The sequence below is a fragment of the Anomaloglossus baeobatrachus genome, chromosome 1 (assembly GCF_048569485.1).
Source record: "Anomaloglossus baeobatrachus isolate aAnoBae1 chromosome 1, aAnoBae1.hap1, whole genome shotgun sequence".
Lineage (NCBI taxonomy): Eukaryota > Metazoa > Chordata > Amphibia > Anura > Aromobatidae > Anomaloglossus > Anomaloglossus baeobatrachus.
In genome coordinates, this window is record NC_134353.1 from 403,348,894 (window position 1) to 403,370,944 (window position 22,051).

General features: G+C 45.1%; 1 protein-coding gene across 2 annotated transcripts in view; it reads right to left on the bottom strand.

The window, feature by feature from the left end:
* The window catches only part of DOT1L (DOT1 like histone lysine methyltransferase), a 214,262-nt gene that overhangs the window by 13,096 nt on the left and 179,115 nt on the right, over positions 1–22,051 (bottom strand). For both annotated transcript variants that reach the window (XM_075352589.1, XM_075352590.1), the window contains exons 23-26: positions 20,529–20,643; positions 17,404–17,930; positions 7,940–8,145; positions 18–88 (exon numbers count right to left, since the gene is read on the bottom strand). In XM_075352589.1, the coding sequence (XP_075208704.1) occupies positions 18–88; positions 7,940–8,145; positions 17,404–17,930; positions 20,529–20,643 (919 nt within the window). The remainder of the gene's footprint in view (positions 1–17; positions 89–7,939; positions 8,146–17,403; positions 17,931–20,528; positions 20,644–22,051) is intronic.

Below are 22,051 nucleotides of genomic sequence, written 5' to 3' on the forward strand. Positions count from 1 at the left end.
GTCATTTAAACACTAACCTCTCTCTCCTTCACTCTTCTGTGGAGAATCTTTATTCTCAAAACTCAGAGTGGAGTTTTTCCTTTCTGTCCTGCGCGGAGGAAAGCGGGGGGAGTCAATTTATTCCAGAGACACAAAATCCATAAATATTTTGTCAACTAAACCTAAGATTTGAGCAATGTAGGCTATGATCAGACATTGTTTCTGTGTGGCATTTGGTACACATCCTGATGAGAGATCTAAATTCACATATCCAGTGTGGGTTTTAGGAGCCCATCTGCTGTGCTTTTAATAATGCAGGATGTTCAAGCAAAAACACAAATGGAAGCAATGTGTAAAACAGCTTTGTTCTTTATAGGAGATTACGCATTCAGTATAATTCGCGATCCAGAAGAAGTGGGTATAGCACAATAACGTTAATCGAGCAACACTGCTGTGTGAACAAGTCTGAAGATACTAGAGAATGCAAGAGAACCTCGTTAAAAAGGTGAGCAGTGCAAAATCCAAAATGTAAAGACCTTTAATAAATGCAATTGTACAGATCCAAACAAGAAAAGCATTCATACAGGTAAACGGATTTTTGTGTACTCCCCGTAAAATCGTTTTCTCTTAGCCATCATTGGGGGACACAGGACCATGGGTGTTATGCTGCTTATCCATTGGAGGACACTAAGTAGATGCAAAGAGGTTAGCTTCTCCCCTGCAGTATACACCCCCTGGCCCAGCCAGGCTACTTCAGTTTTAGTACACAAGCAGTAGGAGAACAAGTAACAAAAACGTGAGTGAATACTCATCACAAATAAGTTAGACAGAAAAAAGCTAAGGCCCAACAGGGCAAAAGGGAGGGTGCTGTGTCCCCCAACGATGGCTAAGAGAAAACGATTTTACGGTGAGTACACAAAAATCTGTTTTTCTCTGACGCCTCATTGGGGGACCAGGACGTCCTAAAGCAGTCCATGGGTGGGTAAACAATAAACAACGCAACCCAAGGACTAGGAACCAGTCCCAGATAGCCAGGAGCGCCTACTGAGATAGGTACCCCACTATCGTTTTCAATTTTCCTACCTAGGTTCGCCTTAGCCAAAGCCTGGGTATGGACTTAGTAATGCTTTGAAACAGTATGTAGGCAAGACCAGGTCGCAGCCTTACACCTCTGTTCCACTGAAGCCTGATGCCTAATGGCCCAAGAGGCGCCAACTGCTCGCGTGGTATGAGTCCGCAGCCCACTAGGACTGGGCTTCAGTTGCAAGCGGTAGACCTCCTGGATCACAGAGCGAATCCAGCGAGCCAGCGTTGCCTATGAAGCTGCCTCTCCTTTCTTAGGCCTTTCAAGAATGACGAACAAGGAGTCTATGTTCCTAAAGGGGCTGTCCTAGGTACGTAATATCTGAGAGCCCTCACAAGGTCTAGCGAATATAGAACCCTTTCCACCCAAAGGACTGGGTGTGGACAAAAGGAAGGCAGAACAATGTCCTCGTTCATATGAAACGGGGAAGTAACCTTCGGAAAAAAATCCGGAAGGGGGCGTAGAACCACCTTGTCCTGATGAAAGATCAGAAAGGGTTCGCGGCAAGAGAGTGCTGCCAGTTCTGAAACTTGTCTGATGGCCGTAATCGCCACTAAGAATGTTACCTTCCAGGAGAGAAGAGCAAGAGAAGATTCCTTAAGAAGTTCAAAAGGGGACCTCTGGATACCGTCCAAAACGAGATTGAGGTCCCATGGGTCCAGCGACCGTTTATACAGGGAAACTAGATGGGAAACACCCTTGAGGACAGTCTTGACTTGTGGATTGCAAGCTAGGTGGTATTAATAGAATATCGAGAGAGATGAAACCTGCCCCTTAAGGGATCTGAGGGCCAACCCCTTTTGCAACCTGACTGCAAAAAAAAAAAATAAAAAAAAAAAAAATCAAGAATTCTGGGGATCGCCAGAGGCATAGGTTGGACATTAGATTCCCTGCACTGGGAAAGGAAAGTTTTTCATGTACGGTGGTAAAAACAGGATGAAGGCCGGCTTTTGGGCACTGTACATGGTGGAGATGACCGCAGGAGAGAATTTCGCTCTTGTTAAAGTCCAGGTCTCAATGGCCAGGCCGTCAGCTTCAGGGCTCTGGAGTTCTGATGGGAAATGGGCCCTTGGGTCAGCAGGTCTGGGATGCTTACGAGGCGCCATGAGCAATTGTACTAATTCAGCATACCAGGCGCACCTGGGCTAGTCCGGTGCTATTAGTATCACCGGGACTCCTTCTGCCTTGATCTTCCTGAATACTGGCGGCAGCAGGGGCAGAGGCGAAAAACATGTAAGGCAAACTGAAACGACTTCAGGAGACTAGAGCATCCGCGCCAATGGACGGTGGATCACGTGACCTGGCTAAGAACGCGGGTACCTTTGCGTTCAACCTTGAGGCCATTAGATCCACGTCTGGTGTACTCCAGTGAGTGCAGATGTGTGGGAACACTTCTGGGTGGAGAAACCACTCTCCGGCAGCCAATCCTTGGCGACTTAGAAGGTCCGCCGCCCAGTTCTCTACTCCCAGTATGAGTAACGCTGAAAACACAGACCCCCATCGATTCGGCCCAGGTGAGGATCCTGAGGAACTCGAGATAAGCCATCTTGCTGCTGGCACCTCCCTGCCGATTGACCTACGCCACAGCTGTTGCATTGTCCAATTGGACCCGAATCAAACGACCCGCTAGCAGAAGGGGGGAATGACCTGAGTGCGAGAAGATCGCGCTGATTTTCAGGATGATTTCTGGGAAGGGAAGACTCCTGGGGTGTCAAACATCCCGAAGCAGTGTGGAGCCAGTACGCTGCTCCCCAGACTAAGAGGCTGACGTCCGTGGTCAGGAGTAGCCAGTCCACTTGGGGGAGGAAAAACTCCTTCTCGATATGGAAGAGGACTGAAGCCACCAGCAAAGCGCATACCTGACTGAAGGTGTCAGGTGAAAAGTTCGTCCAAGGAAAAGGGGCTCTTGTCCCAGGCAGCTAGAAGCGCAAGCTGCAGTGGGTGGTGGTGTGGCTAAGCAAGCAGCACTGCCTCTATAGCCGCCGCTATCCTACCTAGCACTCTCATACTGAATCGTATGGAGCGAGAGGAGTACGTAGAGGGCAGTGTACCGCTTGTTGTAGAGCAGTCGCCTTGTCTTGAGGGAAAAATATCAAGCCCCGAAGAGTGTCCAGGGACATGGCCAGAGAGGTGATCGGATTTTGACGGGACCGGGAATGATTTGACTGGAGTCAGAAGCCGTCCTAAGCGGGATAGGGTGCCCACAGAGATCTGCACGCTGGTTGAGCCCTTGATGAGGAGGTCATCCAAGCAAGGCAGAACAGCCACTCTCCTGGCGTGAAGGGCACTCATGGCGGCCGCCATGACCTTAGTTAAGACCTTTGGTGCTGTGGCAGAGCCGAGGGTAGGGCCACAATGAAAAAAAGAAGTCCTGAACCGCGAAGCGGAGGAACTTTTGGTGAGCTGGAGCGATGGGTATGTGCAGGTACGCGTCCCTAATAGCTAGGGAGTCAAGGAAGTCTCCTTCGACCATAAAGGTAATAATGGACCCTAGGAAGTCCATTCTGAATCTCCTTACGTGCACATGTTTGCTCAGGATTTAGAGGTCCAGGATGGGACGAACTGACCCGTCCTTTTTTGAGGACCACGAGAGGTTGGAATAGAAGGCCTTGAACATCTCGCCGTCCGGAACAGGTACCATCACCCCCGCCGTTTGGAGGGAGTGGATTGCTGACTGAGGAGAAGGCCTCGTGGTGTTTTGGAGCCTTGGGGGGTGGGGGGGTGGTTTGAGAGAAAAGACTGACCAGGGGATCGGGTCCAGAATTCAATGTGGTAACCGGAAGACACAAGGTATCACACCCATTTGTGGTCTGGGCCGGCGGCCCAGATGGAGGACGACGAAACTCCTCGGTCTTTGTCTAGACTGCCAGGACGAGGTGGACTCGAGGAGGGCTGAGAAGGTCGGGCCCTGTGTGTCTAGTAAAAAAAAACATCCTGGGCTAGAGTTGGGGGAGGGAGGTACTCTTTTCCTCCCGTGGATTTATTTATCAGACAAAATAAAAGAGCCTGTCCAGATGATCGGCAAACCATCGGTCTGGAAAGGAGTACTGTGAGAGGCTTCTTAGAGACAGAGTCTGCTCTCCATTATCGGAACCGGAGAGCCTTACGGATGGCTATGGTATTTGAGGCGGCAATAGCTGCAAAGGTAGCAGCGCCGAGGCAGGCCTGCATGAGGTACTCTGCCGCCACAGCAATGTGAACTGTTACATCCGTGAGGGTCTGAGGGAAACTGGTAGTCCTGGTGCCTGTGCGACCCACACGGAAGGGGAGAGGGACCCGCGGCCTCGAGGCAGAGCGATCGAGCTGCTCCACTTGTCTTTCTGTCGGGTCCTTGAAGGAGGATCCATCAAGTAAAAGACAGGAATTGTCCTTCAGGCAGGCGGAAGCCGGGTGAGGGTCCACCGAGGCCGGATCAGCCCAGCCCTTAGAGACAGCTAAGCCAAAGGGGTCCCCGGACTCCATGAGTTTACGGATACCAAAGTGGCGTTAAAATCCCTTTTTTTTTTTGAGGTTTCTTCACCCTTTTAAAAGGAGACCGCAGGGTCAGTAATAGTGGATGGGAGATCTTCCACATGCAGAGTTTTGGTTGATTGCTGCAAAAGGTCCATCGCAGCTTGATCGCTCGGGGAGGTTGAAACCAAGGAATCATCCCGGTACAAACATCATTCCCCTTCCTCCGGCTCCTCAGAGACCGCGGAACATGTGGGAGAACCCCATCTGTGTACCCCAGAGGGAGAACCATGGGGGTCATGCCCTTTTTCTGATCTGCAACCGGTGAAGCAGAGGGCTTATTCTTAACAGAAGGACCCTCTATAGAGGTGTCATCAGGCTGCGTTGTCCAGGGGCCCCGAGGGGTGTGAGGACGATGTTGCATAGCCAGCACCAGGTTCTGGGAACTGTGCCCATTTCGGGGGGACTGGGAGCCGTAGGCGCTGGGCTGGCAGCGGTTGCTGCGATGGTGGCGGGGGGTGAGGGGGGGATAAGCTACAGGGGCACCGGACTTCACAGAAGGAAGAGGTGCCATCATCCCCTAGTAGCTCAGCGTCTTATAGTTGCTGCTGTAGTTGTGACTGCAGCCCCTGGCTGATGAGCCACAAACTGACTGGAATGAGGGAGCAATGCTCTACATAGCTAATATGCAAGTGAGGCTATAACTCACCCAGAACACTGATAGCCCTCCCCCCCTCCTCCTGTGTCACAGTTCCTGTGGGAAGGAGGAAGCCAGCTCTGAGACACGCCCACAGGCTCTGATCACAACAAGAGGGAGCAATGCTATGCAAATCCTGTGCGAGGGGGGACGTGGCTTATCGAGTGTTGGAGGGGACGGGGCTTAGCTCTGACAAGAAGGCATGAGAAAATATAATAAACAAAAAAAAAAAAAATATGGTGGGAAGGGACTCCCCTTCCCTCCTCCAGCCCTGCACAACAATGGTGGACAGAAAAACCCTCTATAAGTCTACCACAGCTGCGGCTGCACTGAGTCCTGGGAGCTCTCCCCTCCCTTCGCCACAGGTGGAATGCTATGCAGGAGTCTGCAATCACAGCCCATGTGCATTTAGTCAGTGTGACCATTGCTCCAATTTCCTGTCAGGGAGCCATTGTGCAGATTCGGACGCCTGCTGGCAGAACTTGTATCAACTAAGACCCTGCCAGAGGGAGTGAGGAAGTTTTCATCTGCTCTGTGCTCTGGAAAAATCGGAATGATCTCACCTCAGCTCCTGTGGAGATGGCAGTCTGATGGAGTGCCTGGTCACACTTGGTGCAGAACGTGTATCAACTCAGAGCCTGCAAGAGGGGCTGAGGAAGTTTTCATCTGCTCTGGGCTCTGAAAAATCAGTGTCATGAGACCTGTCGTCCAGTGAGTAACAGCCCAGGATCCAGCGTCCAGGAGAGGGTACGGGGAGGCGATACTCTGCGTTCCCGCCTGTTGATGGTTTTGGGAAATCAGTCCCCTAAGGAACCGTCACCCTCTAAAAACAAAAAATTCTTGCTGCAGTAGTCTGCAGAGATGTGCCTCCTATAGACACTAAGCTAAAACTGAAGTAGCCTGGCTGGGCCAGGGGGTGTATACTGCAGGGGAGGAGCTAACATCTTTGCATCTACTTAGTGTCCTCCTATGGATAAGCAGCATAACACCCATGGTCCTGTGTCCCCCAATGAGGCGTCAGAGAAAGCATCTAAATACAAACATGAATACACAGGACAACAGACCAATAGTCTGTATCCCAGCGAACCATCCTAGACAATAGAAAATAAGCCCAACAATATGTGCCAATATAGGTAAGAGTCACAGCAAATTCTATACAAAAGGTAATAAAAGGGAACCTGTCACCAGTTTTATGGCCTAAAAGCTGCGGCCACCACCAGTGGGCTCTTATATACAGCATTCTAACATGCTGTATATAAGAGCCCAGGACGCTGTGAGAACATAAAAAAAACCTTTATAATACTCACCTAAACCGGTCACTCCGGTGCACAACAGTCGGATGGGTGTGTCTGTTCTCCGGGATCGGCGCCTCTTCTATCGGCCATCTTGCGCCTCCGTCTTCTGAAGCCTGTGTGCATGACGCATTCACGTCCTACATACTCGCCGGCACTGAGGTCCTGCGCAGGCGCACTTTGATCTGCCTTGCTCAGGGCAGATCAAAGTATTGTACTGTGCCTGTGCAGGACCTCAGTGCTGGCGAGTGTGTATGACGTGGACGCATCATGCACCCAGGGTTCAGAAGACGGAGGAGCAAGATGACCGAGAGAGGAGGTGCCGGTCCCGGAGAACAGCGCCGCCCACCGGGCCAAGCAGCACCGCAGCGACCGGTTTAGGTGAGTATTATAAAGTGTTTTTTTTATGTTCTCACAGCGGCCTGGGCTCTTATATGCAGCATATTCTAACTTGCTGTATATCAGACTTCAAAGTGGAGAGGGAGAAGGGGTTAAACCCGCGCAATCCGCCAGTAATCCAGAAGGAGATGTTGATAAATTAAACAATCTTTTATTCCATGGGTCTACACGTTTCAAGGTCTAAGACCTCTTCTTCAGGACCAGTAAATCAACACTTTGAAGTCTGAAACACGTGGGGCCGCTGCAGCTGCCATTATCTCATGCTATCTGTGGTGGTTGTGACCTCTCACAACCTCAATCGGTGAGTGCATTTACCATTTGCTAACCGTGTGTTTTATCTGGTAAAACCCTATCAGCGCTTCTCTTTTCTAGTTTATCAACTTGCTGTATATAAGAGCCCACTGGCCGCAGGTTATAGGCCATAAAACTGGTGACAGGTTACTTTTAAGGAGTTAGTGATGGGCAGACTCTCAGATATCTGGGATCGGCAGGTCTAACCGGATAAATAAAAAAAACAAAAAACATTGTTCCGGCCCGGAATTGATGCCGGATATCTTGCCAGAAGCCAATCCCCATATAAGTCTATGGGGACCAAAATCGATGCTTAAAAATGGTGGTAGAAGGGACAGGGGCTGAAGCAGGCGAGTTATACTTTAGAGTCTCTGGAGCAGCTGTAACTGATTCTGGCCGGCTCAATCACTTCTGGGGCCACTCATTTACCTTCCTGCATATGCACTGCTTACCTTGCCCACCAGCAGTCCTGGAGTCTGTGATTGGTTGCAGTCAGATGCTCCCTCCCCTAGCCTGATCAGCATGCCTGACTACAACCAGTCACAGATCCTGTCTCTGGGTCACTATCAGTGTAAAAGTAAAAAATAAATAATAAAAAAATATTTGGTGTAGCGTCCCCCCAAAATAGGATATTCAGCACAGAATGCATACGGCCACAGGCTGCAGCCCCCAGCCGTGAGCTTATCTTGGCTGTGTATCCAGCTGTAATAAGATAAGCCCATTTAAAGACCATGGCTTTTAATTCACCTCGCATTGTGGATTTCAACTTCAGATTCTGCCTCATCCTCCGTTGTGAGGGGAGAATAATGAACCCCATTAGTGCACGAAATGGGTTTTTCTTTTTTTAGTATTGGTGGCAATTCATGTTCTTGGTAAGGTGCAGGAGAGCTTTTCAGAGAGCTTTCCGGGGAGGAAATAGCAGTTATTTCCAGAGGTTGGTTAATGTTATTAACCTAGAAAAGAAAAAGAAACTTAAATTCAATTTAGACGTAAAATACATAATATCCCCCTATAAAGATATTATACATACACAAAATATACCACAAGTACAGCCGCTCACATTATTTTTAAATATTTGTATAACCGTGTAAATTTGGTGCCCTCTAAAACATTGACACAGCCATTAATGACTAAACCGCTGGCAATACCGTAAAAGTGAGCATACTCCTAAGTAAAAATGGCCAAATTGTGCCAAAGTGTCAATATTCTGTGTGACCACCATTATTTTCTAGATCAAACAAGTGATCGGTACTCCACCCTATCAAATTTTGGTGCACCTGGAAAGCAATGCAGGAAAGAAGAAAGAACCCAGCACTCAAATAAATTCGATCCATTTTGTTGCTTTATTCACCTCTTGACAGTTTCAGCTCCATTGTGAGCTTTCAACAGCAGTCATTGTTACCATTATTTTTGAGCACTACCACTCTTAGGCCCGTTTCACACGCCAGTGAAAAACACAGACGTTTTTCACTGGCGTGTAAAACACGCACATGTCCCTGCGTGTGCCGAAAATCACGGCACACGTGGGTTGTCTAAGTGCAATCCGGGCTCCGTTCTCCGTGGCCCGTGATTGCACTCAGAGATTCACTCACCTGTGCCAGCTCCCGCTCTCCATGGTGCTGAATCCTCCCGCGACGCAGCATCCGGCCGGCGGTGACCCCTGCAGGAGCTGCTTACGGGTTGGCTGTGTCGCGCATAATGAATATGCGCGACAGTAATCAGCCGGCACAGAAGGAGCAGGGAGAACGGGCTGCAGAGGACATCGCTGGACGCCGGGTGAGTTAAAATGTTTTTTATTTTAAAAGCACGTTTTTTTCTGGCAGGTGTTTCACGGACCACACCACTGCGTGGTCCGTGGAACATCAGTGATGCCAGAAAAAAATGGACATGTCTCCGTGTAGCAATCACGCACACGCGAGTACGCTGCACGGAGACACGTGCAGTGACAAATCACGGACGTGTGAGCAGACCCATTCATTATAAAGGGTCTGCGTATGTCAGTGATTCTGGTACGTTTAAAAAAAAAAAAAAAAGCACAAACGTACCAGAATCACTGACATGTGAAAGGGGCCTTAGGCAAAGAGTTCACTAGAGTGTCACAGGTGCCACAGGAATCCTCCTCCATGCCTCTAAAAAAAAAATATCAAACAGTTGGTGGATCTTGGAGGTGTGTTTGAGGTATATATGTTGAAAATACTGCTCTCCAGCTTCAGTACATCACAGTAAATGTTGTCACTCACGGTTCCCGTAATTAATTGTAGCTCCCCACAGCCGGAAGCACTTATGCAGCCCCCAACCATTACACTCCCACCAGCATGCTTGACTGTGTGCAAGACACACTTATCTTTGTACTCATCACCTGTTTGCCACCACACACATACACTTGACAACATCGGAGTTAAATATGTTTATTTTGGTCTCATCAGACCACAGGACATTGCTCCAACAATCCATGGTCTGCTTGTCTTCAGCAAACTGTTTGCGTGCTTTCTTGTGCATCATCTTTAGTAGAAGCTCCCTTCTGGGATTAATGCAGCGCAGACCAATTTGATAAAGTCTACCGCATAGGGCCTGAGCACTTGCAGAATGACCCCTAACCCTTTTAACCTCTGCAACAATACTAGCAGCACTCATATCTATTTTGAAAAGGCAACATCTGCATATGATGCTTACTGCATGCACTGGACTTCTTTGGTTGAACATGGAGAGGCCTGTTCTGAGTGGATCTGGTCTTGTTAAACCTCTGTATGATCTTGGTCACCGTGCTGCAGCAGAGGTTAAGCGTATTGGCGATATGCTTATAGCCTGAGCCATTTTTTATGTATGTACAGCAACAATTCTTTTCTTCAGTTCCTCAGAATTCTTTGCCATAAGATACCAAGTTGAACTTCCAAAACCAGTAAAGGCACCTTTACACACTGAGACTTTCTAGCGATCCCACCAGCGATCCCAACCTGGCCGGGATCACTACAAAGTCTCTGGTGAGTCGCTGGTGAGCTGTCAAACAGGCAGACCTGGCCAATGACGCAACAGCGATCCGGACCTGCAGAACGACCTAGCTAGTCATTGGGGATTTTGTAAAGCAGCTTTTTGAAAGGGAAGTCGCTAACGAAGTCGCTGTAAAGTCCCCTTTACACACAGACTTTCTAGCGATCATGCTGCACAGCGGGAAACAAAGGACCAAAGAATGGTCCTGAACGATTTGTAGCGATCAGCAACTTCACAGCAGGGGCCAGGTCGCTGATGTGTTTCACACACTGCAATGTCGCTGGGGAGGTCGCTATTACGTCACAAAACCGGTGACGTTACAGCGATGTCGTTTGCGATGTTGCAGTGTGTAAAGCCACCTTAAGAGAATGTGCAAGCGATAACCCCATATTTACAACATCTCCTCCCCATTCACACCTGAAACCTTGTAACACTAATGAGTTACATGACAACAGGGAAAATAGCTAATGGCACAATTTGGTTATTTTCACTTAGGAGTGTACTCACTTTTATTGCCAGTGGATTAGCCATTGATGCCTGTGTGTTGAGTTATTTAGAGGGCACCAAATTTACACTGTTATACAAGCTGTACACAGACTACTTTACAAATGTAGCAAACTGTCATACCTTCAGTGTTGTCCCATGAAAATATATATTTACAGAAAAATGTGAGGGGTGTACTCACTTTTGAGTTATACTGTGTGTATATTACACACACACATATATATTATATACAATTATGCACACATACATAATATATATACATAATATATATACATGCATACACAAGGTGACCATAGAAGTTAGATGTTTGGAGCCATGTGCAGACTCACCCAGTGGACAGAATTAAAGTAAGGAAGGACAGCTCCTCCAAAAGAATTGGCTGAAAATTGGTATGTATGCTATTCAAGGCATGGGGAAACTGAAGTCATCTTAAAAATTTTTTTATACCAAAACTTCGCTCAGACAGATGACACGTTTTGAGGCAACAGGGTTACTGAGTGTTCAGCCAGGGTGCGGGCGACGACCGGTAAGCAGAGTTGTGGAGGTCATTGCCACTGCCATTGTGGAACAGGGCACGAACAACCCTGCCGAGAACAGCAGTGCACAGTGTTTCCAGGCAATTGGGGCTCCTGTACAGCACAATGTGGAAAGTTCACAGCGCCTTGCCTGAACACTCAGTAACACTGTTGCCTCAAAATGTGTCATCAAATTGTTTTTAAGATGCCTTCCGTTTTCCCATGCCTTGAACAGCATACATACCAATTTTCAGCAAATACTGTCCACTGGGTCAGTCTGCACACGGCTCCTAATACCGTAGGTTATTTTATGGCCTGTGTGTGTGTTGTGTATATATTGACTTTCAGGCCCCATATCCCACCATCCTCTACACCTTAGGAGCCTTTGACTGCCTTCATTTTATACACAATAATCTCGGCTCTCGTATATATAAATTTGACTGGCAAGTATTTATCATAATATTAGTTAAGTAGATTCTTGTCATGTCACTGCATTGTTACGGTTTTGCAAACACCCCCCCCCCGCCAGTTTAAATTTGTATTTTTTTGTTAGCATTTTGTAATTTGCCTCTTGGGTGAAATTTCAGGGTGATCCTAAACTGCACTCAGGTGAACTTAATATGACCTCTGAACAGTTGGACATGTGCATTCAAAAGTTTAATGTTTCAGTATTTTTTGCACAACTTGCTGTTCTCTAACAAGGAGCTCAAAAGGGACCATCAGCACAGGATGACTGTTTACACCAACTACAGATGTTCGCACATCATGGTGAGGCGAATCTTCACCCTCCCCTCTTCTGTGATTGACAGCTCTGGCTTCAAAGTCTCAGGAAGGCATAGAAGTAAACATACCTTGGCTACATCCCACACAGACAGCTTCATTGTGAAAAATACCCTTCGTTAAATGTGCCTAGAGTTGTGTGGCATTCTTCGGCCAGTTCCAGAGGTGTGAGACACCCAAGCGTCACGTCAGACCATTCAATACCATTTACATCAACATGATCTGCATGCTAGACAACCTGCACAGGTTTCATCGTCTTGCTGGATGTGGGACCCGTGGGCCTCTGTGCTTTTCACTAATGAAAGTCTGTTCACGCTAAGCAGCAATGATAGCTGCCAACGATGTTGGAGCCATCAGTGCTATGCATCAGCCATTGTCACCAGAAGAGCCTTTGGTGGAGTTGTGCGGGCAGGGGTGTCTGGTCAATACAGAACTGCCCTACACTTTGCAAATAGTTCAGTGATAAGACCCTACTACTTGAATAACATCATTAATCCAGTCATTGTTCCTCTGCATAAACACAGGCCAAATTTCATCTTCATGGACGACAATGCTCCAGCACATCAAGGTCCCATCATTACAGAACGGCTGCTGGAGACTGGGGTACATCAAATGCAGTGGCCTGCACGTTTTCCAGACCTAAATCCCATAGGAAACCTATGTGATTAGTTGAATCGCCATGTGGAGGCTTGTAACTCTGTACCCCAGAACCTAAATGAGCTGAGGGCCCGCCCTTCAAGAAGAGTGGGATGTAATGCCTCAGCAGACTATAACTCCATTTGTGAATAGCTGGAGACATCATTGTCAAGCTGTAATTGATGCTCAAGGCCACATGATAGGTTATTGAGACATTGACATTTTTTAAAGGGGTATACCCACCACTGTTGTTGGCTTCTGTTTCAATAAATTGTTTGACATGAGGAAATCACCATTGCATGCTGCTACTTAAATACAATGCCTTCATGATAAAAGATTACTGTAGCATGAACTTTTAACATAAATATTACCCGAATGCCAAATACCCCTAACTTTTTGTGAGTAGTGTATATGTATTAATATTAGTTCTCCCAGAAAATTATTGCAGTTACACATGATCTGTTATATACATTACTTTCGAAAAGCTGAGTGGGGTATAGAAAAAAAGAAAAAAAAAAAGACAATTGGACAGTTTCAAATAAAACTTGAAAAATGGACATGACAAAAAAAATCGTTGGCACCCTCCACTTTATATGTGTTTTCACATCCTTTGGAATAAACAACTGCAATCAATTGCTTCCTTCACACATGATCAAAATTGTTGGTCCCCTTCGTTTAATGAAAGAAAAACCCACAACGGTCACAGAAATAACTTGCATCTGACAAAAGTAATAAATAAAATATCTATGAAAATGGAACAAATGAAAGTCAGACATTGCTTTTCAGCCATGCTTCCACAGAATTTTTTAAAAAAACAAACGAAAACTCATGAAACAGGCCTAGACAGAAATGGTGGTACCCCTGAAAATAATGTGAAGAAAAGGACATGTTAAATCAAGGTATGTCCACTAATTAGAATCACAGGTGTCTACAATCTTATAATAAGTCAGTGGGCCTGTGTATAAGGCTAGATACTCACTGTGCTGTTTAGTGACATGGTATGTAACACACTCAACATGGACCAGAGGAAGAGAAGGAAAGAGTTGTCTCAGGAGATTAGAAAGAAAAATGTATGTTAATTATGTTTAAGTATGTTAAAGGTAAAGGTCATAAGACCATCTCCAAGCAGCTTGATGTTCCTGTGACTACAGTTGCACATATTCATAAATTTAAGATCCATGGGACTTTAGCCAACCTCCCTTGACGTGGCCGCAGGAGGAAAATTGATGAAAAATCAAAGAGACAGATAATACGAATGGTAACAAAAGAGCCCAGAAAAATTTCTAAAGAGTTTAAAGGTGAACTTCAAGCGCAATGCACATCCGTGTTAGGTCGCACCATCCGTCGTTGTTTGAGCCAAAGTGGACTTCATGTGAGACGACCAAGGAGGACACCAATGTTGGAGGAAGGAAAAAAAAAACAAACTCCCAAAAACATAAAAAAGCCAGACTGGAATTTGCCAAACTACATGTTGACAAGCCACAAAGCTTCTGGGAGAATGTCCTATGGACAGATAAACAAATGAGACAAAAATTGAACTTTTTGGCAAGGCACATCAGCTCTATGTTCACAGACGGAAAAATGAGGCATAACAAAAGAACACTGTCCCTACTGTGAAACATGGAGGCGGCTCAGTATTGTTCTGGGGCTGCTTTGCTGCATCTGGCACAGGGTGTCTTGAATCTGTGTAGGGTGATCTCTGTGTGCTAGCCGTGATAATACACAGATCTACTCACTTGTCTACGCTCCTGCGGTCCGAATATCTCCTGCTCTCCTGTGTCTGGCCGCTGTGTCTCACTGCTGTAGCTACTTCTGGGTCGGCTGTGCAGTGTATAACTGCATATGCATGACAATAATTAGCAGTCCTGGAAGAAACAGGCAGCAGCAGTCGGAGACAGCAGCGCTGGAGAGGGTGTGTATAAAAAGCTTTCTTTTTAAATGTACGTGATTTTTCTGATAAAGGTTTCACGGATCACACCATAATGTGATCCGTAGGACATCAGTGATGCCAGAAAAAAAAACGGACTTGTCTCAGTGCGGCACAAACGGACGTGTGTGTACGCCGCACGGAAACACGTCAGTCAAATATAACTGATGTTTGTCCGTGATTCTGGTACGTCAAAAAAACAGTAAAATACGTACCAGAATCAGTGACGTGTAAAAGAGGCCTAAGAAGCATTGGCTCAAGTTTGCAACAAAAGTGGACAGTAGAAAATTGTAAATGGATGATTTGGAGAGATGAGACAAAAGCCAAAAGACTGCAATCTGATGGGTGCAAATAAGCCTGAAGCAAACAAGGGAAAAAAGGGCTAATAGATGGAGAAATTGAAGGAATTGTTAAGTTCGGTGGAAGAAGCCTGATGATATAGGGTTGTTTCACAGCCAAAGGCGTTGTATATTTGCCCAAGATCGATGGTAGTCTCAGTGTTCAGCTATATGTGAGCATCCTACAAGACTAGTTACTGCATACACTCGAGTACTATGGTTATGCAAAAGGACGACAGTTTTCCAGCAGGACAACGACCCACAGCATACATTGAGACTGGTGAATAAATGGTTCAATGGCAATTATGTAGAGGTGGTGAATTTGCCCCCACAGTCACCAGACCTCAACCCAATAAAACACTTGTGGGTAGAGTTGAAGAAAAATCTGCATACAAGCCAAAGTTAATCAACCAATATGTACCAACATTAGGAACATGTAGAAGAGACCTGGGATCAGATTTTTCTCAAGACATGCTTGAATGTGATCAAGAGCATGCTCAAAAGGATTTAGGCAGTGTTGAAAGCCAAAAGGTGGATTTACACAATACTAACTTTAGGTTTTTAAGAGCAAAAGGAGTAACAATGCAGTGACATGACCAGAATCTGCATAACTAAATTACATACTAAACAGTTACAAGTCATATTTATGTCTGGGACAGTCAAGATGATTGTGTATAAAATGTCAAAGCTGTAGTGGATGGTGATATATGGAGCCTGAAAGTCAAAAGTATTAAATTATATATTATATACAGTGGGTACAGAAAGTATTCAGACCCCTTTACATTTTCCACTTTGTTTCATTGCAGCCATTTGGTAAATTCAAATAAGTTCATTTTTTTCTCATTAATGTACACTCTGCACCTCATCCCCCATCTTGACAGAACCCCCCCCCCCCAAAAAAAACGTAGAAATTATTGCAAATTTATTGAACAAGAAAAACTGAAATATCACATGGTCATAAGTATTCAGACCCTTTGCTCAGACACTCATTTAAGTCACATGCGGTCCATTTCCTTGTGATCCTCCTTGAGAAGATTTTACTCCTTCATTGGAGTCCAGCTGTGTTTAATTAAACTGATAGGACTTGATTTGGAAAGGCGCACACCTGTCTATATAAGGCTTCACAACTCACAGTGCATGTCAGACCAAATGAGAATCATGAGGTCAAAGGAACTGCCCAAGAAGCTCAGAAACAGAATTGTGGCAAGGCACAGATCTGGCCAAGGTTAAAAAAGAATTTCTGCAGTACTCAATGTCCATATTCCTTGAATGGAAGAAGTTTGAGACCACCAGAACTCTTCCTAGACCTGGCGGTCCAGCTAAACTGAGCAATCGTGGGAGGAGAGCCTTGGTGAGAGAGGTAAAGAAGAACCCCAAGATCACTGTGGCTGACCTCCAGAGATACAGTAGGGAGATGGGAGAAAGTTCCACAAAGTCAACTATCACTGCAGCCTCCACCAGTCGGGCATTTATGGCAGAGTGGCCCAATGGAAGCCTGTCCTCAGTGCAAAACATATGAAAGTCCGCATAGAGATTGCAAAAAAAAAAACCACACATGAAGGACTCCCAGACTATGAGAAATAAGATTCTCTGGTCTGATGAGACAAAGAGGGAACTTTTTGGTGATCACTCTAAGCTGTATGTGTGGAGAAAACCAGGCACTGCTCATTCCCTGCCCAATACAATCCCAACAGTGAAACATGGTGGTGGCAGCATCATGCTATGGGGGTGTTTTTCAGCTGCAGGGACAGGAGACTGGCTGCAATTGAAGGAAAGATGGATGCGGCCGAGTACAGAGATATCCTGGAAGAAAACCTATTCCAGAGTACTGTGGACTTTAGACTTGGCAGAAGGTTCACCTTCCAACAAGGCAATGACCCTAAGCACACAGCTAAAATTACAAAGGAGTGGCTTCAGAACAACTCTGTGACCATTCTTGACTGGCCCAGCCAGAGCCCTGACCTAAACCCAATTGAGCATCTCTGGAGAGACCTGAAAATGGTTGTCCACCAACATTCACCATCCAACCTGACGGAACGGGAGAGGATCTGCAAGGGAGAATGGCAGAGGATCCTCAAATCCACGTGTGAAAAACTTGTTGCATCATTCCCAAGAAGACTCATGGCTGTATTAGCTCAAAAGGTGCTTCTACTCAATACTGCGCAAAGGGTCTGAAAACCTATAACCATGTGATATTTCAGTTTTTCTTGTTTATTAAATTTGCAAAAATTTCTACATTTCTGTTTTTTTCTGTCAAGATGGGGTGCAGAGTGTAGATTAATGAGAAAATAAGGAACTTTTTTGAATTTAGCAAATGGCTGCAATGAAGCAAACTGAAAAATTTAAAGGGGACTTAATACTTTCCGTACCCACTGTACACACACACAAGCGTGTCTATGTGTGTGGTTGTTGTGTGAGTGTATGTACATTTACTGCAACCTAGAGAAACAGCACATAATATAAAACATGTAGTCTTTAATTGGAAGCCTAGTGTGGTAAACAATTCTTAGCATCGCTGTATACCATGGAGCTTATGTTCAGTGGAGACCCTGAAGCAAATCCACTCAACCCAAGGGATGTTGGAAGGGATCTGCGCTTGGGAGAAACCATCAGTGAATGACCACTTGTGGACGATCTTTTCCTTCTGTTTCCACGTTTCCTACCATCCTGTCCTGCGCCACACTCCATGCGAATAGTGGCAGTCAGAGGGCTATGTTTGCTTGATGGAGACCTCCCTGAGGAACCACTGCCTCCACTGGTTATAGTAAAGATTATACGCCTCTTGGCTTCAACTTCAGCATCACTTGTGTCTATTTCTCCATCACCAGAAAGCTTGCTTGGGTCTTGAAGTGTACGTGGACTATTCGACATGGCATAGTGAGCAGGTGACCGCTGGGGGATTTGCTGGTGATGGGAAGGAGTGGAACTGCGGGATCCTCCAGAGTTTGAAAGTGTGCCTGAATTTGAGGAGTCATCCATGCAGTCTGTCTCTGATCCATGGCTGTTTAAGACCGGTCCATTCAGAGAGGACCAGGTTGGGTAAAAGAAACCTGAAAATTAGAGGAAGATAGAAAAATGTTTACTTAATATATTAAATATATAAACACACACACTGCTCAGCATAGATGAGGAGATCCACTATGAAAATTAAGATTTCAATATTTCACTAAACACGAGAACAATTTTTAAAGTTTTAGCAATACAGAGTTTCATAGAACTACGTTTAACCCAGAACAAAAGATTTTTTTCATGGCTAGCAATTGAAAGCAATGTACTTAAAATCAGATTTCAACAAAAACAGCTGCGTAGTACCAGACCAATCACACATTATAACTGCCTAAGTTTGCAGTGGATTTCCCTAACCCTTGGGTGAATTTCTTGGCAGCTGAGGCTCAATATTTCAGATGATTAGAGGGGAAGAGGGCAAACCCGTTGAAGCCTCTTATATACAAAGCGCAGTAAATAGTTGACCACTTTACGAAGCACTGGAAGAAAATACATTTAGGACATATGTCCACGCTGCGGAAAATGCGCGGATTTTGCTGCGGATTTCTCGCGGAAAAGCCGCGGATTTTCCGAAAATCTGCAGCAGCGGCACTTCAAAGCCATTTCAATGGCATTTTGGAAATGCTGTGTCCATGCCGCGGATTTTTCCGCGGCGGATTTTGGCTATAGAATGGGGGGAAAAAAAAAAAAAAATCCGCATCAAAATCCGCGGCAATTCCGCGGTAAATCTGCGGCAAAAAAAAGATGCGGATTTGCCGCGAAAGTCGCGGATTTTCATGCAGAAAAATCCGCAGCAACATTCTACCGTGGACACATAGCCTTAATGTAGCAGCGCTAAGATACCTTACCCTTTTACTTGCGCATAGAGTCTGGTGGAAAATTAGGGCGCTGCAACAAATAAGGAGATGCTCACAATACACGTCTGTATGGGAAACCTCTTGGCTGTGTAATCTGCATAGCTTGGGTGACTTTCATAATTGGAAAGATAAGGGAGTTAGAAGAAGTTGTCAGTCCTTCTCGTAATTGCAGGGGGAACAACTGTCTTGACACTAAAGATTTTTATAAATATCTCCAGCTGAGGCACGTATCCCAGGCACACTTTACAAAGGAAGCGCCCGTTCGTGCTGGGCAAAATACGGTTATACAGCTAATTGCTGGCTCACATGGTAGTTCGGGGATAATATCTCAGCCATATAGAGCTTTATGGACTCTGGTAATGGGTAAGAAACACCATTCTTAGGCACAGTGAGGAGAGATGGGAGGCAGAAATTGGACCTATAAAAGGAGAAGTAATAGGCAGATATTTTGGTGAAAATCCCACCGCTTTACTCAGTGAAGCACATACACTCTCTCAACTTTACTTAGTACACAACATCTACAGAACACCAAAGTTTCTGTATAGGATTGGAGCGAGAAGGGATGCGAGCTGCCTAGATGTGGGATGGAGGCGGCAACCCTGCTCCACATGATGTGGTCGTGTACAAAATTGGAGAGATAATGGAACAAGGTAATGGAAAAGAGAAACAGAGTATTCACTATACATATTGATAAATCCCCTATGGTTTGCGTGCTGGGCTACGTGGATAACATACAGACTCCTGGAATGGGCAAGGTGGCAGCGGCCATAATGTTATACCGGCATGCAAAAACGAATAGGCCAGCATTGTTTGGACATCAAGATCGCGATGGAAAAAAAAAAAAAAAAAAAAAGTTTGCAGTGGTTTGGAGTCATGTGTTACAAATGTTCTCTTTTTTTAATATTTGGCAGATCCAAACAGACATATTGAATTTCAAAAATACCAGAAAGTGAATGGTAAAGTGCTGCAGAATAATGCCGCTCTATATAAATAAAAAAAGGACTGCTACACTGGGTGCACAGAAGATGGAATGGAAAGACCTAGAAACTCATGGCAGCTAATTGGTTAGATACATAACCTGAGACAACTGGTAAACCATCTTAATGGAGTTATACCATACACCTCCTAAGGGGTACACTTGACGTTAGTAATAATTCTGCAGTATGTAGGATCTTCCAGATGATATACTTTTATGATAAATCTGTACTTGCATACATGCATGGATATTCTCAAAGAAGGTGAATGGGAGGGCAAGTGGGTCAGAGGCTGGGTCTTCTAGATAGTTTCACATTGAATAGCAAAAACAATTTTCAATAAGAAACCAAAATGCTTGAACACTACTTCTCCAGATTTATTGTAAAAGCGAATACCAAGGATAAAAGAAGATCTTAGCAACCCTTATAATCCGAGGAACAAGGGAGAGACCCTACATGCCCTATACTAATAGCAGAAATTGAGCAATTTCAAAACTGTACCCCCCCGCCCCCCAAAAAAATCAGAATGTCCAAAAAAAAAAAAAAATGGAAAAAAAAAATCGGTCTACATAAAAACTTGGTAAAACAGAAAGGAATGTAAGAGAAAACCCATTAGCCAATGTGCTCGCTAAACTTAGGCCAAGTACTAACACTACATCTTTGCAATACAGACATGATGCAGGGCCCAACATTCAGGCAAAAAAAAAAAGGCAAAACAAATAAATATTTTACTAAATTGTAATTAGCGTTTGAAGGAGAACAAACTGCACACTGTACAGTACAGGCAGGCCCATGTATAGGCAGGTGTTACCTGAGGTAGCCAGTGACTTCGAGACAGCAGCATAATTGAGGTTTGTAGTAGCACCATATTGATTATCGATACTTGAGCTGTCTCGGCTATGACAACCAGGACTGGGACTGTTTCTCTGAAACAATAAGACAGAAGACAGGTTAAAATATATAAAGAGATCACGCCAAACATTAATAGTAGAACAGCTAAAACAAAAACAAAAAACAACTAGTCTCCACAAATTCAGTTTTGATGGCACAACGGCTGTGGAAGACAGCACTCTCTGAGAGACGTTCTGTAACATTCCTTTTATCACAATGTGTACAATATTAAGTTCGGAACCCAAGTAATATTAATGAGGGATGGGGCTTGTCACAATAGCAGGATGCTGAAGGGTTAACCACATCAGTCAAACATTGAGTGTCGCAATGTAATAAACTACATTAAACTAACGTGATCAGAGAAGTTAAACTCATCCTACAAAAGGATTTATTTTTGAAAAAAATACATGAATGGCATCAGTGGATTTGTAAAGACCTGCACTATGAAATGCAACCATTATCCTGTAAGGTGAACTCCCCTTTAGGAAAGAAAACGTATTGTTCATTACAAAAACATTAAAAGGGTTTTCTTAACCTCTTCTGTAGAAGCACATGGTTGTCCTTCCTCCTGCTGCTGGCCTGCACGGTGCGCTCTCGGATGCTGTGCCCCTGCAGCATCGGAGGAGTGCAGTGGCACTGAAGTTGGGCAGATCCAATGATCACGCCAACTTCAGAACAGCACTTACAATCTTATTCAACTAGTGCTTGTAAGTGCTGCGCCCCTTGCCTAAGAAACTGGTCATAGCTGATAGACTGCAGCAGTGGCTGTGACCTAGGCATCAAGCAGTAGAGAATAAAAGTAAAACGTCCCCCTGTTCTTACGAATAAATCAGAATTTTTAACAAGTGCAAAGTTACTTGTGTTTACAAATACTTGGAAATTTTCACCATTTACGAGAATAGCCCTTTCATAGAGAGTAATGCAAAAATCTGGGTCTTGCAAAATGATGGTAGTGAATGGTACATGTTGCCCTGAAAAATATCTACTGAAAAATAATGTTAATCTTGAAAACACAAAAACAAGAAATAAAAAACCCCCCAAAAAAAAAAACAAAACCAAAAACACGCACCACATTATCTGTACAGTCATAATCAGAAAGCAGGATAAATATAAGGTTAATCTGCAGGTTAATAGCATTATGAAGATGCCATGCTGCTGCTCTTACAGTGGGGCACACGGAGAAAATAAAGGGAATTTTGTTTACTTACCGTAAATTCCTTTTCTTCTAGCTCCTATTGGGAGACCCAGACAATTGGGTGTATAGCTTCTGCCTCTGGAGGCCACACAAAGTATTACACTTTAAAAAGTGTAACCCCTCCCCTCTGCCTATACACCCTCCCGTGGACCACGGGCTCCTCAGTTTTGGTGCAAAAGCAGGAAGGAGAAAACTTATAAATTGGTCTAAGGTAAATTCAATCCGAAGGATGTTCGGAGAACTGAAGA